Genomic DNA, 13412 nt, shown 5'->3' on the forward strand with positions numbered 1-13412 from the left:
CCGCAGCCTCACTAACAAGTTTCCCACTGTCGTCCCTGGCACTAACTTGACAGGACCCTCTCTCAGGACAGTCAGCTCCTCTGTGAGAACAGACCCTTCTGGTTCTCCTGTGGTGGTTGGGAGCGTGGGGCTGTTCTGAGAGACTTTCTTCCCGGCCCCTGGAGGGCTCTTCTGCCGTGGGGAGCCTTCTGGCCACACCACACAGTGTCTGCTCTACGGTCTGTCTTCCCTGGAGTGCGACACGGGGGACCCCTGGGTCCCCCTCTTCTTCCCCACGGACTTTGATAAGCAACAGGGCTGGCTGGAGAGCTCCTTTGAGAGCAGAGTGCAGCACATCTGGCTTCAGAGGAAAGAAAAGGGGTGTGTGCAGGTTCAGCCCTGGAGAGCAGGCATGGGCGGCTCCTGTAGCTCTGTGTCCTTGCAGGACCCAGCCCTGAAGCTGTGCCTTATCCAGAGTGTGTGCATGATCAGCCACGCCATCTGCAGCAGCACCCAGGCTGGCTCCTTCCACTTCAGCCGGAAAGCAGAGCTGGTGGCGCAGATGATGGTGAGTGCAGCCGTGGCTTGGCTGGTCCTTAAGCAGCTTCCTGGGAGACTGAGGTCAGAGGTGGGGTTGGGGAGCACCAAGGGGGATAAGATGAATATAGCCTGGGAACATGGGAGGGGCTGTGTTAGGGACTGATGGGGCTCTGCTCCTCGGGTCCCGCCTGTCACTTAGGCTGGGGGGCAGAGGCTGACCAGGGAGGAGAAGCTGGCACTTCCTCCAAGGACTGAGTCATGCACCTGCCTCACCCAGGAGTTCATCAGGGCAGAGCCTCTGGACTCCCTGAGGACACCTATTCGGAAGAAAGCCATGCTCACCTGCACTTACTTGGTGTATCCTTTCTTGCCTCTGCACAGACCCGTGCATCTTGTGTGTGTGTGTGTGTGTGTGTGCGCGCTCGCGCTGCATGGGGTGCTGCCATGATTTGGAGCAGATTAAACATGCCTGGAGGTTGCTGGGTGTCCAGGCCTCAGCTTCAGGATCATTGTCTGGGGCCCTTAACTTGCCACTTAGCTCCGTGGAGCCGGCGCTGGACAAGCAGGCCTGGGCCAATGTGATCCATGGCTGCCTGCACAGTGTCATGGCCCTGCTGCCTGAGCCCAAGGGGGAGGACGGAGGCTGCAAGGAGGTATCCCCATGTTTCCCTTGCCTGTGTCCATAACCGTGGGAGCAGCGGGAAGGCCGCTATAGGCAGTGGGGTCACTGGCGGGGCCGGGTGGCCTGGCTCTCCTTCCAGTCTCTGTATCTGGACACGCTGCACGCCCTTGAGGATCTGCTGACTAGCCTTCTACAGCAGAACATGACCCCCCAGGGCCTACAGATCATGATTGAGGTATGCAGGGGTGGGAACTGTCGTGGGGGTGGGGATGGGGGCACGGAGGGGGCTCCACCTGGCTGCTGGCCCCTCACCTGCCTCTCCTGGCCCTCTCTCCCCTTGGGGGCACCACAGGGACAGTTTGGTGCTCTCTGCAGTTGGGGGCAGTTTATGAACAGGCAGGTGCATCCCCCGATCTGGACCGGCAAGCAGATGGGGGAGGCCCTGACCCTGGTGGGACCTCTGGAGCCTGTCCTCCTCTCCCGCCACTGCATGTTGCAGGGATGGATGGGCCCATGGGTACCCATGGCTCCTACTGTCTGGGGGCCGCTGCCAGGGTGGTGCTGTGGTAGGCTAGGGCGGGGCCGACCCCCATGCTCAGAGTGTGTTCTTTTAGGACCAAAGTGGGCTCCACCCTGTGCCTCCACAGTCTCGCTGGCCCCGGGTTCACCTGGGCTGGCCTGTGTCTATGACCAGACTGGAGGACAAAGTGGCAGGGCCAGAGGAGCTGTGGTGGCCTGTGGCTGGCACCACTCTGGGTCCCGACTTGACCCCCTGTTGGCTGGTAAGGATGGCCCGGCAGGGACACTGGCACCACTCTGGGTCCCGGCTTGGCCCCCTGTCGGCTGGTAAGGACGGCCCGGCAGGGACACTGACCTGGCCCACGGTGCGCAAGGCTCCTGCTCCCAGGGCTGCCCTCTGAGCAGTGCCTGTGTGAAGCCTCCTTTTCCTCAGCACCTGAGCCCATGGATCAAGTCCCCAAGAGGTCACGAGCGAGCACGGGCCCTGGGCGTAAGTGCCCACCTGCTGCGCTACTTCCTGGAGCACCTGCATGTCAGCGTGAGTACCTGGGTCCCTGGCCAGAGTGCTGCTCCCTGTGACACCCATGACCTAGCGTGCAAGCAGGCCTCCTGGCTTCCTCTGGCCGCCACCCCAGCTCACGCCACAGTCCTCTTCCTGGGGATGTGGATTGAGGGCCTGTCAAGGCCGGGAGTTGTCAGGGATGGCTGCCCAGAGTGTAGTCCATGGGCACCAGGGGCTACTGTTAGCCAGGAGGAACATGCACCCCTGGTCTCCAGGGCTTCACTGGTAAGCACAGTGCTTGAATTGGTTGACAACATTTTCTTATCATGTTCCAGAAGCATCTGTTTATTTTAATGAGAACTTTTATCAGGAACAGAGAGTAGATTTTGCTAAATAACTTTTTGTCATATATCAGGATTATTCTAGGCTTTTTTTTCTCTCTCTGTCTCTTTTTTTCCGTAAGATAGGGTCTCACTCTGTTGCCTAGGCTGTAGTGCAATGGTACAAACATGGCTCACTGCAGCCTGGAACTCCTGGGCTCAAGTGATCCTCTCGGCTTGGCTTTGAGTAGCTGAGACTACAGGTGCACGCCACCACACCCAGCTAATCTTCTTTTATTTTTTGTAGAGATGGAGTCTTGCTACATTGCCCAGGCTGGTCTTGAACTCTTGGGCTCAAGTGATCCTCCTGACTTGGGTTCCAAAAGTGCTGGGATGACAGACATGAGCCACTGCACCTGGCCTTTTTTTAATGCACCAAAACTTTCTTTCTTTTCTTTTCTTTTTTTTTTTTTTTTTTTTTGAAAACATGTCTTGCTCTCTTACCCAGGCTGGAGTACAGCGGCATGACCTTGGCTGACGGCAACCTCCGCCTCCTGGGTTCAAGCGATTCTCCTGCCTCAGCCTCCCGAGTAGCTAGGATTACAGGCACCCACCATGCCTGGCTAATTTTTGTATTTTTAGTAGATGGGGTTTTGCCATGTTGGCCAGGCTTGTCTTGAACTCCTGACCTCAAGTGATCCGCCAGCCTCAGACTCCAAAAGTGTTGGCATTACAGGCGTGAGCCACTGCTCACGCCTGTAATGAAAGTTTCACTCAGCTGAAACTTTCATTCTTTGTGTGAGCAAATCTTGTGTGTTGAGGGCTCCTCCCACCTGCATGCTTTCATGGCCTGCCCATCACATAACCCTGGTCTGGCTGCAGCTTACCTTGGTGAGTGGTGTGGCCTGTGTCTAACCTCACCAAGAACATGGTGGCTTACCGGCAGTCTTTAGCTAACATTCCAGCCTTTCCCTCTGACTTGAAATTCTTTCTCACTCATGGTGATTTTGGGGATGAGGAGTTTCATTGGCACCAAGGTAGATGCACGGTTTCCATCTGATAGAGCTTCAGAGCCTGGGAGCCAGTGCAAGGGCCGGGTAGGAGCACCTCCCAGGAAGGCCTCCCGTGTGGGGGCTGAGAAGGGAGCAAGTGGTGGGAGGGTAACAGGTGCATGTGCTGGGGAGGAGGTGTGGAAGCAGGAGCATGGGAGGGGCAGGACTGAGGAGAACAGAAAGGCTCTAGAAGGTGGGACCAGAAGGAGTCAGGGTGCAAGGGGGTCTTGTACAGTACTGTCGTCACCCAAATCAGCAGAGCCCGTGTGCTCCTCCCACCCCGACCTGCCTTCTGTTGCCCATTTGGGGGCCCCCTCCTAACCCTGGTTGTCTGTCTGCCTGCACACACCTGCTTGCCCCACATTGGCATGGCCTGCCCCTTCTTCTTGTAGGGGACCAGCATGGGATCCTGTGTGGTCTGGGTGTAGACAAGGCGTGGTCAAAGCTGAGCTGAGCGGGGTCCCACACTGCAGCGGGAGGGGAGGGAGGAGCTCCCTGGGGGCCACGTTGGCCACAGCAAGGGCCCAGAGCTTCATGGACGCTAGCAGCACTCCTGGCCACATTCTAGCCCTCCTCTGGGTGTAGGTGGCATCTGCCCACCCCGAGCGTTCCAATAGCCCAGCCATCTCCTCCTCCAGGCCCTGGTACCCTTCCACAACCTGGGTCTCCTCGTCGGCCTCTTCTCCCCGAGGTGTGCGGACCTGTGGCCTGCCACCCGCCAGGAGGCTATGGACTGTGTCCACTCCCTGCTCTACCTCCAGCTCGGCTATGAGGGTGAGCCCTTGTCGGGGGCCCAGAGGCCAGTGGCTATGCAGGGGTGCCGGGAACTGCGGAATCACCAGGGAGGGCCTGGGCCCGACTGCCCCTTCCTGTCGCCTCTCAGGCTTCTCCCGGGACTACCGCGATGACGTGGTGGAGCGGCTCCTCAGCCTCAAGGATGGCCTAGCGCACCCTGACCCCACCATTCTCTTCCACACCTGCCACAGTGTAGGCCAGGTACCAGCTGGGAGCTCTGCGGCTGGAAGGCAGGCTGGCACTGTCTGGGGCTAACAGGGACTTCCGAGGCAGCACCTGGCCTCCCCTAGCCTCTGTAAGTGCCACCCATGGCCAGTGGGCAAGGGGCAGGGGCCTGGGTGTTTGTGTTGCTGGCGCTGCCCTGTACTGGCCCCATCACCCACATCCACCTATGCTGGGGCAGTGCAGTCCATGCAAGAGGAAGGTGCTGTTTGTCTTGATACCTGGCAGAGGCTGAGGAGGGAATGGGATACCACAAGGCCCAGCCGCCCTCTGCCTGCCACTTACACCCTGGCCTGCTCGTGAACATGCAGTTTTCTGGAACAGAATCTCCAGGGGCTGCTTTGTGCAGCACTTGTGCCCAAAGCCTACCCGAGAGCCATGTAGGGGGCTGGGGTCATCGCTTGTGGGTGCAGCAGGCTGTAGCCCTCTTGCCAAGGGGCCAGGGCTGGGCCCTGCCTTTGGCTCCAGCTGGTCAAGGTGCTTTGCCCACTGCCATTTGGAGGGAGGATGGCCCTGGGCACTGCATCCCTCTTAACCCATGCCTGCCTGGTCCACTCTGAGGCTCACCATGTTAAAACACAAATTTGAGTTCTATTAAAGAATTGCATTTCAAAAAAAAAAAAGTCCCTCCAAGAGGATAAGATAGCTGCCCCTCCCTCAGTGCTATCATGTGGGTTCCCAAGGTGGGCACTGCCTGTCTCCATCTGGTGCTTAGGAATGGCCTTCCAGGTCCAGAGACTGTGTCTCCTACAGAGGAAGGAGGGTGGTCAACTGGGCCCTTTCTGGTGCTGAGATTACAGGTGTGAGCCAAGGCTCATCTGCCCATGACCCCGTGTTCTAGAGAGCTCCAGGGCGACTGCACCACAGGCTGCTCCCAGCCCACTTCACTGGCCAGAGGGAGCCGAGGAGGGTGCTGTGACCCAGCCTGCAGCTGCCCAGGCACCGCCTTCCAGGAGCCTGCCACGCTGCAGCAGGCCCTGGCAGCTTCTGGAGAACGAGACCCCACCCACGTGCTTCGAGCTTATTGAAGGCACAGGGCTGGAAGGCGGGGCAGGGCTGTGAGGAGGGACATGGCCTCCTGCCCTGAAGCAAGCCCTTGAGGCAATGCCTATGAGAAGTGATGTTGGAGGTGCTCCCCTTTCCTCCCCAACCTTCCGGCATCACCTTCCTCTAGATCATTGCCAGGCGCCTCCCACCAGACCAGCTCATCAGCCTCTTGCTAACTATGTTTGAGGGCCTGGGAGACCCCGACCAGAACTGCTCACGAGCAGCTACCGTCATGATCAACTGCCTGCTGCAGGAGCGGGGTGGAGCGCTCCAGGAGAAGGTGGGAGAGGGTGGGAGGTGTGGGAGGTGTGGGGTGGGCGGGGCAGGAGTGGGGCATGGCTCGGGGAGAGGATGGGGTAGGGCGGGAGGGCAGGGCAGGAGTGGGCCTCCAGCTCCAGGAGAAGGTGGGAGAGGGTAGGGTGGGGTGGGCAGGGCAGTGGCTCCCAGAGAGGTGGCACCTCGGGTGTGGGCGCGGTGAGGCTGGCCCTGGCCTGTCCTGCACTGCCTTCCCTGGCCCTCCCAGGGTGTGACCCTCACTGCTCTGCCCCTTCTCCCTGCAGGACTGCTATGGACAAATCTTTCTCTTATTTCTGAAGACAGGGGTTAGAATTTGGCAAAAACTGGTGCTGAGAGAATAAGGGGGAAAGGAAATGGAAAGGCACGTGAAAGCACTAATGTTTCCTGAGACCTGGCGGAGCCCCCTGCGTGCATTGCTGGCATGGACATGGACAGAGGGCTCACCTGGCTCCCCAGGAGGCCACCTAGCTGAGGGATTCCAGGGTCCAGCAGTGGGTGGGCACTCTCATGCTGCCCCGCCCCTCATTTGCCTCACACCCATCCCAGCCCCACCGCTGCCTCTCACTATGCGGCCTCCATGCAGTGGTTTGCAGCTGATGCTCAGTGCCGTGTGTGGGGTTCAGTGCCGTGTGTGACTCTCCGTGCCGTGTGTGACTCTCCGTGCCGTGTGACTCTCCGTGCCGTGGGTGGGGCTCCGTGGCGCGGGTGGGGCTCCGTGGCGCGGGTGGGGCTCCGTGCCGCGTGTGGGGCTCCGTGCCGCGTGCGATTCTCCGTGCCGCGTGTGACGCTCCGTGCCGCGTGTGACGCTCCGTGCCGTGTGTGAGGCTCCGTGTTGTGTGTGACGCTCCGTGCCGCGTGTGACGCTCCGTGCTGCGTGTGACGCTCTGTGCTGCGTGTGACGCTCCGTGCTGCGTGTGAGGCTCCGTGTTGTGTGTGAGGCTCCGTGCTGCGTGTGAGGCTCCGTGCTGCGTGTGACGCTCTGTGCTGCGTGTGAGGCTCTGTGCTGCGTGTGATCCTCAGTGCTGTGTGTGATGCTCCGTGCTCTGTGTGACGCTCTGTGCTATGTGTGAGGTTGTGCCCGTTGTCACTACACTTGCCTGTTGCCCACACTCCACCGGGAAAGTATCACGAGTGTTCATCCGTCTGTCTCCATGAACACTTGGGCAGTTCCCAGTTACGGCTGTCACAGGGTCCAGGTCCTTTGGAGCTGAGGGCCCGTTGCAGCTTCGGACATGCCCACAATAGCAATAAGGCTTGAAGGCCAGGCCCCGGTGCTCATCCCTGGACGGGGGCCCTCTCTCCTCCCACGGGAACATGGCTGGCTCCTGCATGCCTGCCTTGCCCATCGATGCATTTCCCACCCTTCCGAATGAGTGTGCGTCCGCTTCTGTTTGAGTTTCGTTTGTGTTTCTCGGTGGCTTGTGAAGGTGAACACTCATTTGTGTGTTTACTGATGACTCGGCTGTGTCCTTTTGAGAGGATACCATCTTTTTGCCTGTGCTTTTCTTATTGATTGGTAGGAGTGCTTCCCCCGCTCCGTAACCCGGAGACGGATTCTTGCTCTGTTGCCCAGGCTGGAGTGCAGTGGCGCGATCTCTGCTCACTGCAACCTCCACCTCCCAGGTTCGAGCGATTCTCCTGCCTCAGCCTCCCAAGTAACTGGGATTATAGGCACGCACCACCACGCCCAGCGAATTTTTGTATTTTTAGTAGAGAAGGGGTTTCGCCACATTGGCCAGGATGGTCTTGAACTCCTGACCTCAGGTGATCCACATACCTCAGCCTCCCAAAGTGCTAGGATCACAGGCATGAGCCACCGTGCCCAGCTGGTGGGAGTGCTTTCTGTGTCTGGGATATACATACACAGAAAGCTTCTCCATTGGATATACGTATACTGCACATAGCTCCCTGGAGGGGCATGAACAGGAATGTACCAGTGGAGAAGAGGAGTGTGTTGGTGCAGGGCCCATGCCAAGGGAGCTGCACACAGTGTGGTTTCTGGAAAGCCAGGTCCCAGTGCTACTGCACAGCAGGAGGAAGAGGCTGAGGGTGGAGATGCTGGCATCAGGACCCAGGAGGGACGGGAGGCTGGAGGGTGGTGGGGGCAGAGTGTGGTGCTCAGTGCAGCCATTCGAAGGCTTGGGTTTTATTGTGCAGGCAGTGGGGCCCCAGGTCAGATCTGAGAGTAGTAAGGACCCCTGGCCACCTCTTCAGATGGTGAGAGAAGGACCAGGCTGGTGGTGGCTGCCCCAGGTGCTGGTTCAGGCTCAGCATGGGATGGACTGGCCTGGGTGCTGGCGTCAGCCTCGTGTGGGAAGGACCAGGCTGGCGGTGGCAGCCCCAGGTGCTGGGTCGGGCTCAGCGTGGGATGTGCTGTGTTGTGCTTTTCCATGTGTCTGTGTGCATGGGCACTTGGGCAGATTCTCCCGAATGCGGCTATGCAATTTTTCTTCAAGTCCCTACCTTCAGTTCTTTTGGGGACATGCCCAGAAGGGGAGTGGCTGGATCACACTGAGGCCGTTGCTGGGCTCTGAGATGGTGCTTTTTGCACAGCGGAGCTGTCCAGCTCTTTTATTCCCAGCCCAGGTTTGCATACACACCACTCAGCACAGCCCAGCCGGGCAGGGGCATTGCTGACCCCCAGGCTAAGGCTTCGAGAGGCCTGCAGCACAGCCCTACAGGCACACCTGGAGCCAGCATCACGTACCCAGCTGTCACGGCGAACCTCTGTGTTCTTCCCTGCCCTGAGACCCTGGCGGAGACAGGCTGATGCTGTTGGGCTTTGAGTTCCTCTGACATTGAATCAGAACCTGTGGCCCTATCGGGTGACATGTGACCTTCCCCAGCGCAAGATGGCCATGAAGTAGAGAGTGCAAAGGGCGTGAAAGAGAACAGCAGGCTCCTGAGGCCCGGTGTGTCCGAGGAGGAGGCAGCCTTCCCTGGGTTGAGGGGATGTGCATGGGAGGCTGAGGAAAGGACAGGAGAGGAGACTCCACGTGAAGGTGGGGGTGGAAGTGGCACTGCCACCTTGGGAAGGCCAAACGGAGTTGCCAAGTGACCCAGCAGTCGCGCCCAGGGATATTCCTGAGAGAATGGAGCATGGTGTGCACAGCAGCCCATTCCCAGCAGCACCCTCGTGCCATCTGAGAAGCAGCCCAGGGCCCATCACTTTGCAAATGAATAGGGAAAATGAATGTGGTCCATCCGTGCGACAGAACATCATTGGGCCGTAAAGGGGCATGAAGCTCTGACACAGGCTACAAGGCAGATGAACCTGGAAAACATCATGCTCAGTGAAAGAAGCAGACACTGAAAGCCACAATCATATGAGCCCATTTTCACGAAATGTCCAGAATAGGCAAATCCATAGTGACTGACAGAACAGAGGTGACCAGGGGCTGGGGAGCAAATGGGGAGTGACTGCTAATGGAGACGGGCTTTCTTTTTCTTTTCTTTTTCTTTTCTTTTTTTTTTTTTTTGAGACAGGGTCTTGCTCTGTTGCCCAGGCTGTAGTGCTGTGATATCATCACAGCTTACTGCAGCCTTGACCTCCTGGGCTGAGTTGATTCTCCATCCTCAGCCTCCCAAGTAGCTGGGACTACCAGTGTGCACCACCGTGCCCAGCTAATGTTTTGTATTTTTTGTAGAGACAGAGTTCACCATGTTGCCCCGGCTGAGACAGGTTTCCTTTGGGGGTGGTAGTTGTACACCCTGAGTGCACTGGAATCCTGGAACTGTGCATTTACAATGGTACACTCTGGGGCTCTGAATAACATCTCAGTGACCCGGGCCAAGCATGACAGGAAGGGAGAGGACCTTGCACAGGGGCTTACCAGGGAGGGAGGAGCCACGACCCAGAGACCATTGGAATAGCCTGGAAGGTGTGAGGTGTAGCTGAGCCTTGCAGAGCAGACAGCTGGAATGCTGCCCCTCATCCTGGGACCACATGGATTTTGCCCAGCAGCCTGCAGAAGCAGGAGCATGCTCAGGACTGTGTGTGAGAGTCGACAGCTAAGAGGTGACCGTGGAAACCGTCCCCACCCTGCAAGCCCTCCACTCCCAGCGCACCCGGGCTGTTTCCCTAGTTTGTAAGAAGCATAGATTCAAGCGCACCTGTGCACCAATAGGTTCAAGTTGTTTTAAAAAATAAATATGCAAAAGTAAGGAAAATATTAGAGAAGTTAATAAACCCACTGAAACAATTAGCAAGACAGACCTCTTGTAAGACAAGTCATGGGAAAAGAGCCGACATCCATAAAAGCAAAACGTAATTAATTCAAGAAAGATGTTCAGGAAAAAAAAAAAGCAAAACGTAAGTGAAAGAGGAAAAATACGTGCATTTAAGAGATTTGAAGAACAACAAAGTATATATATCCATAAACAACTGTGTTCCAAGACACTTGAAAAGCTATCGTGAAAGCAACAGGTTTTTGAGAAAATGCCAACATTGACAAGAAAGAGGTGGGCAAGTCCAGTGGACCCATAACCACTAAGGTGGTGGAAGTAGTTGCTCTGGGCGTCCACTGGAGTCACCCAGGCTGCGTGTTGGCAGAGGGGTAATTGCCCCTCACACCACTCAGGAGAATGGAGAGGCTGTGTCAGCAGCCAGTGTGGGTGGCACAGCCCAGCAGCTCAGATAACATCATGGGGTGATCAGGTTGGTCTTGGCTTTAAAGCAAGTCTGTCTGCAAAAAGTCACTCCCTGGAGGGCTGAGGAGCAAGATCCAGTGTGGAAAAATGTTTGCTTGAAGTTCAACACCTCCTCACTGTCAAAACTTGCCAAAAGCCAGGAGTACAGAGGAAACCAGTGGGCATGAAGCAGACAGCTTCCACAGCTCTGGCAGTTGTCAGGGATGTAGCTGGGCAGGAACAAGGGGCTCACAGGTGGAGGAAAGGCAAAGAAACGGGTCATCAGAACACAACTGCTACTGCAGGGAGCCGGGCACTGAGCTCTGCACTGGAAGGTCTTGGAATGAAAGCAGCATCAACAGGTTTGCAGCTCCTTTGAGAGCGGCAGTGACCAGGAAGGACTGGCCTGTGCCTGGGCACCTTCCACTGGGCATGGCTCCTGCACCCCTCAGCAATGTCTCGCCACACTGTGGCATCACCACAGAAGTGGTGGGGTCCTGGCCCAGAAGTTTCTGTTGTCAGAATCTTCTCCAGTTCTACCTGCTGTTGCACTTTGAACCAGCCCCTTCTTTCCAGCTGCCCAGGCTATCTGGTGGGTCCCTTGGCCACAGCCAGGAAGTAGGGCCCTAGCCCTGGCCCAGGAACCCTGGGGTGGGTGAGGCAAGCCTGACTTCATAGCTCATTGCTTTGTCTGTTTTCACCCCAGATAGTGGTATTTTCCAGCTGTGCAGTAGGCGTTTGTCAGTCGGGGTCACCATGGCTGGGGCTGGAGAGGAGACTCCCAGGTCAATACCCACCATGGACAGGGAACCCCCTTGCGACAAGGCCATCCCCCAGAGTGAGGCTTACATACTATGCTGCTACAGCACTAGGGGGTGAGCCAGCGTCCTCATGCCCATGTTCCATTTACTTGCTTTCTGGAGCAGCAGGACAGTCGCAAACTTGCAGCCCCCCAAGTCCCATCCTTGTATCTCAGGCCCCGCTCCAGCCTCGGTCTGAGAATCCATCTCCCTGTCCGTCTAGGTCCCCAGCCTGACTCCCGCAGGGGTGCAGTTGGCAGCTGTGTGGGTCCTGCTTCTGGTGGGCCTGCCAAGGGAGCCCAAGAGTTGGACCCAACAGGTGTGCTGTGAGGGCACAGGGCCACTGGTTCTGTTGGCCGCCTGCCCAGCTCTGCACCAACCTCGGCCACATGTGGCCTTGGTGCTTGCACTGCCTCCCAGGGCGCTGGCCACTTTCCATGAGGAATCCAGGTGGTGGCTCCAATTCCTTGGCTTCTGGGCTGTCTGTAGCCCACGGGAGATCCTGGCCGTGCCTCAGGGTGGCACCAGCAGTACGGAGCTCTGCATCTCATGCGGCCTCCTCCGTGGCCCCACCCCCTCAGGCTGACATATGTGTGCCTAGGGCTGCTCCCCACACTTGGCCTCACTGCCGTGTCCCACCCATCCACAGGTGCCCGAGATCATGAGCATGCTGCGCTCCAAGCTTCAGGAGGCCCAGGGAGAGCATGTCCTGCCAGCCGCCCAGCACAGCGTGTACCTCCTGGCCACCCAGCACTGTGCAGCCGTGGTGTCCAGCCTCCTGGGCAGCCCCCTGCCCTTGGACAGGTACCTAGCCCAGACTCCAGGCTCGGGGTCCTTCTGGAATGGTGGTCCCCTGAGCCCTCTACCTGCCTTTGCACCCTGGCTTTCTGCATGAGTTCCCATGGTTCTAGGCCACTTGGGACAGCAAGTGACATGGAGACAGCCCCTAGCCTCTCAGGTACCTGTGGGGACTGCTCCTCTCCAGGTGCCTTGGGACTCTCACTGGCCCTGGTGGACCCTGCATGGCACCCCCACAGGGGAGCTGCTGTTTCTGCCCTCCTCTAAGACCCCGAAGCTGCCTGGCTGCTCTGTTGGCCCCAAGCTCCAGCAGACACTGGAGGCTGCCTCTCACCCTGTGTCTTGGTCCCAGCTGCCCCAGGCCTTGTCCTCTGCAGGGCGTTCACCACTGCCTGTGAGCAGACCCCTAGGAACTGCCCCATCTGAGCTTCCTCAGTAGCCGAAGGACAACCCTGTCTGTACCATGTATCACTGTGTCTTCCCAAACATACCTCCCAGTTCCCAGCAAAGGGCAGGGCGTGTCTACCACCCGCCAGCCCACTGGGGTACCCCATCCTCGTTGAGGCCTTCAGAACATGGGTCTGCTGGCCCCTCCTTTTTTGCCATCCCAGTCGTGGACAGAGGCTGGCCCAGGCCTGTGACCTCCCAGAGACCCTGTGCTGGGCAAGGCAGAGTGACCCTTCCCCCCAGCAGGCAGGGGCGTGCAGCTGCCGTGGGACGCAGGTTTCCTTGCACCTGGTCCTTGACCCTGTCAGTTTTGGTTTTGTTTCATATGCTTTGAGGTCCTGCCATTAGGTGCATCGCAGCTCAAATGCTTCCTCCTGGCAGGGGGGACACGCAGGCACTTTCTGTTCAGACGTGCGCTTGTCTGGTGCCCTGCTCCACCCTGGCACCGTTGACTTTTCTGTGTGTTTGTTTTCAACGTTATGCATCGTAAACAGCTGCATTTTGTTACTGATAGAGTGAGTTTAAATCCACTGTCACGTTGGTTTTTTTAAAGTCTTGTCTTTTTTCAGATTGACAGTGTCCCCTTTACCTCACTTTCTCCACTCACTTTGGAGTCCTGCAGTGTGTTCCTTTTCTTTTAGCGTTTGCCTTAAAAGTGGCTGCCTGTGTCCTTGCTGAAGTCCAGCATGGGCTGAGGTCTGGGTCTGGCTGAGTTGCTGGGTGACCCGAGTCCATCATGGCTGTTGCTCTAGGATGCACTCAGTATTGACCTGCATTTCCCGCGTGGCGTTACTGACCTGCATTTCCCGCGTGGCGTTACTGACCTGCGTTTCCCGTGTGGCG

General features: G+C 57.7%; 1 protein-coding gene across 8 annotated transcripts in view; it reads left to right on the forward strand.

Annotated features, from left to right (window-relative positions):
* The window catches only part of MROH1 (maestro heat like repeat family member 1), a 110387-nt gene that overhangs the window by 87809 nt on the left and 9166 nt on the right, over positions 1–13412 (forward strand). For all 8 annotated transcript variants that reach the window (XR_004262094.1, XR_004262107.1, XM_032256029.1 and 5 more), the window contains 9 exons: positions 425–547; positions 797–876; positions 1058–1172; positions 1281–1376; positions 2094–2198; positions 4173–4308; positions 4418–4530; positions 5726–5878; positions 11974–12128. Coding sequence is in view for 6 of the 8 variants with exons in the window: in XM_032256029.1 (XP_032111920.1) it covers positions 425–547; positions 797–876; positions 1058–1172; positions 1281–1376; positions 2094–2198; positions 4173–4308; positions 4418–4530; positions 5726–5878; positions 11974–12128 (1076 nt within the window). In the remaining 2 variants the exon portion in view is untranslated. The remainder of the gene's footprint in view (positions 1–424; positions 548–796; positions 877–1057; positions 1173–1280; positions 1377–2093; positions 2199–4172; positions 4309–4417; positions 4531–5725; positions 5879–11973; positions 12129–13412) is intronic.

This window comes from Sapajus apella, unplaced genomic scaffold (genome assembly GCF_009761245.1).
Source record: "Sapajus apella isolate SASKATOON/1434 unplaced genomic scaffold, GSC_monkey_1.0 scaffold3, whole genome shotgun sequence".
Taxonomy (NCBI): domain Eukaryota; kingdom Metazoa; phylum Chordata; class Mammalia; order Primates; family Cebidae; genus Sapajus; species Sapajus apella.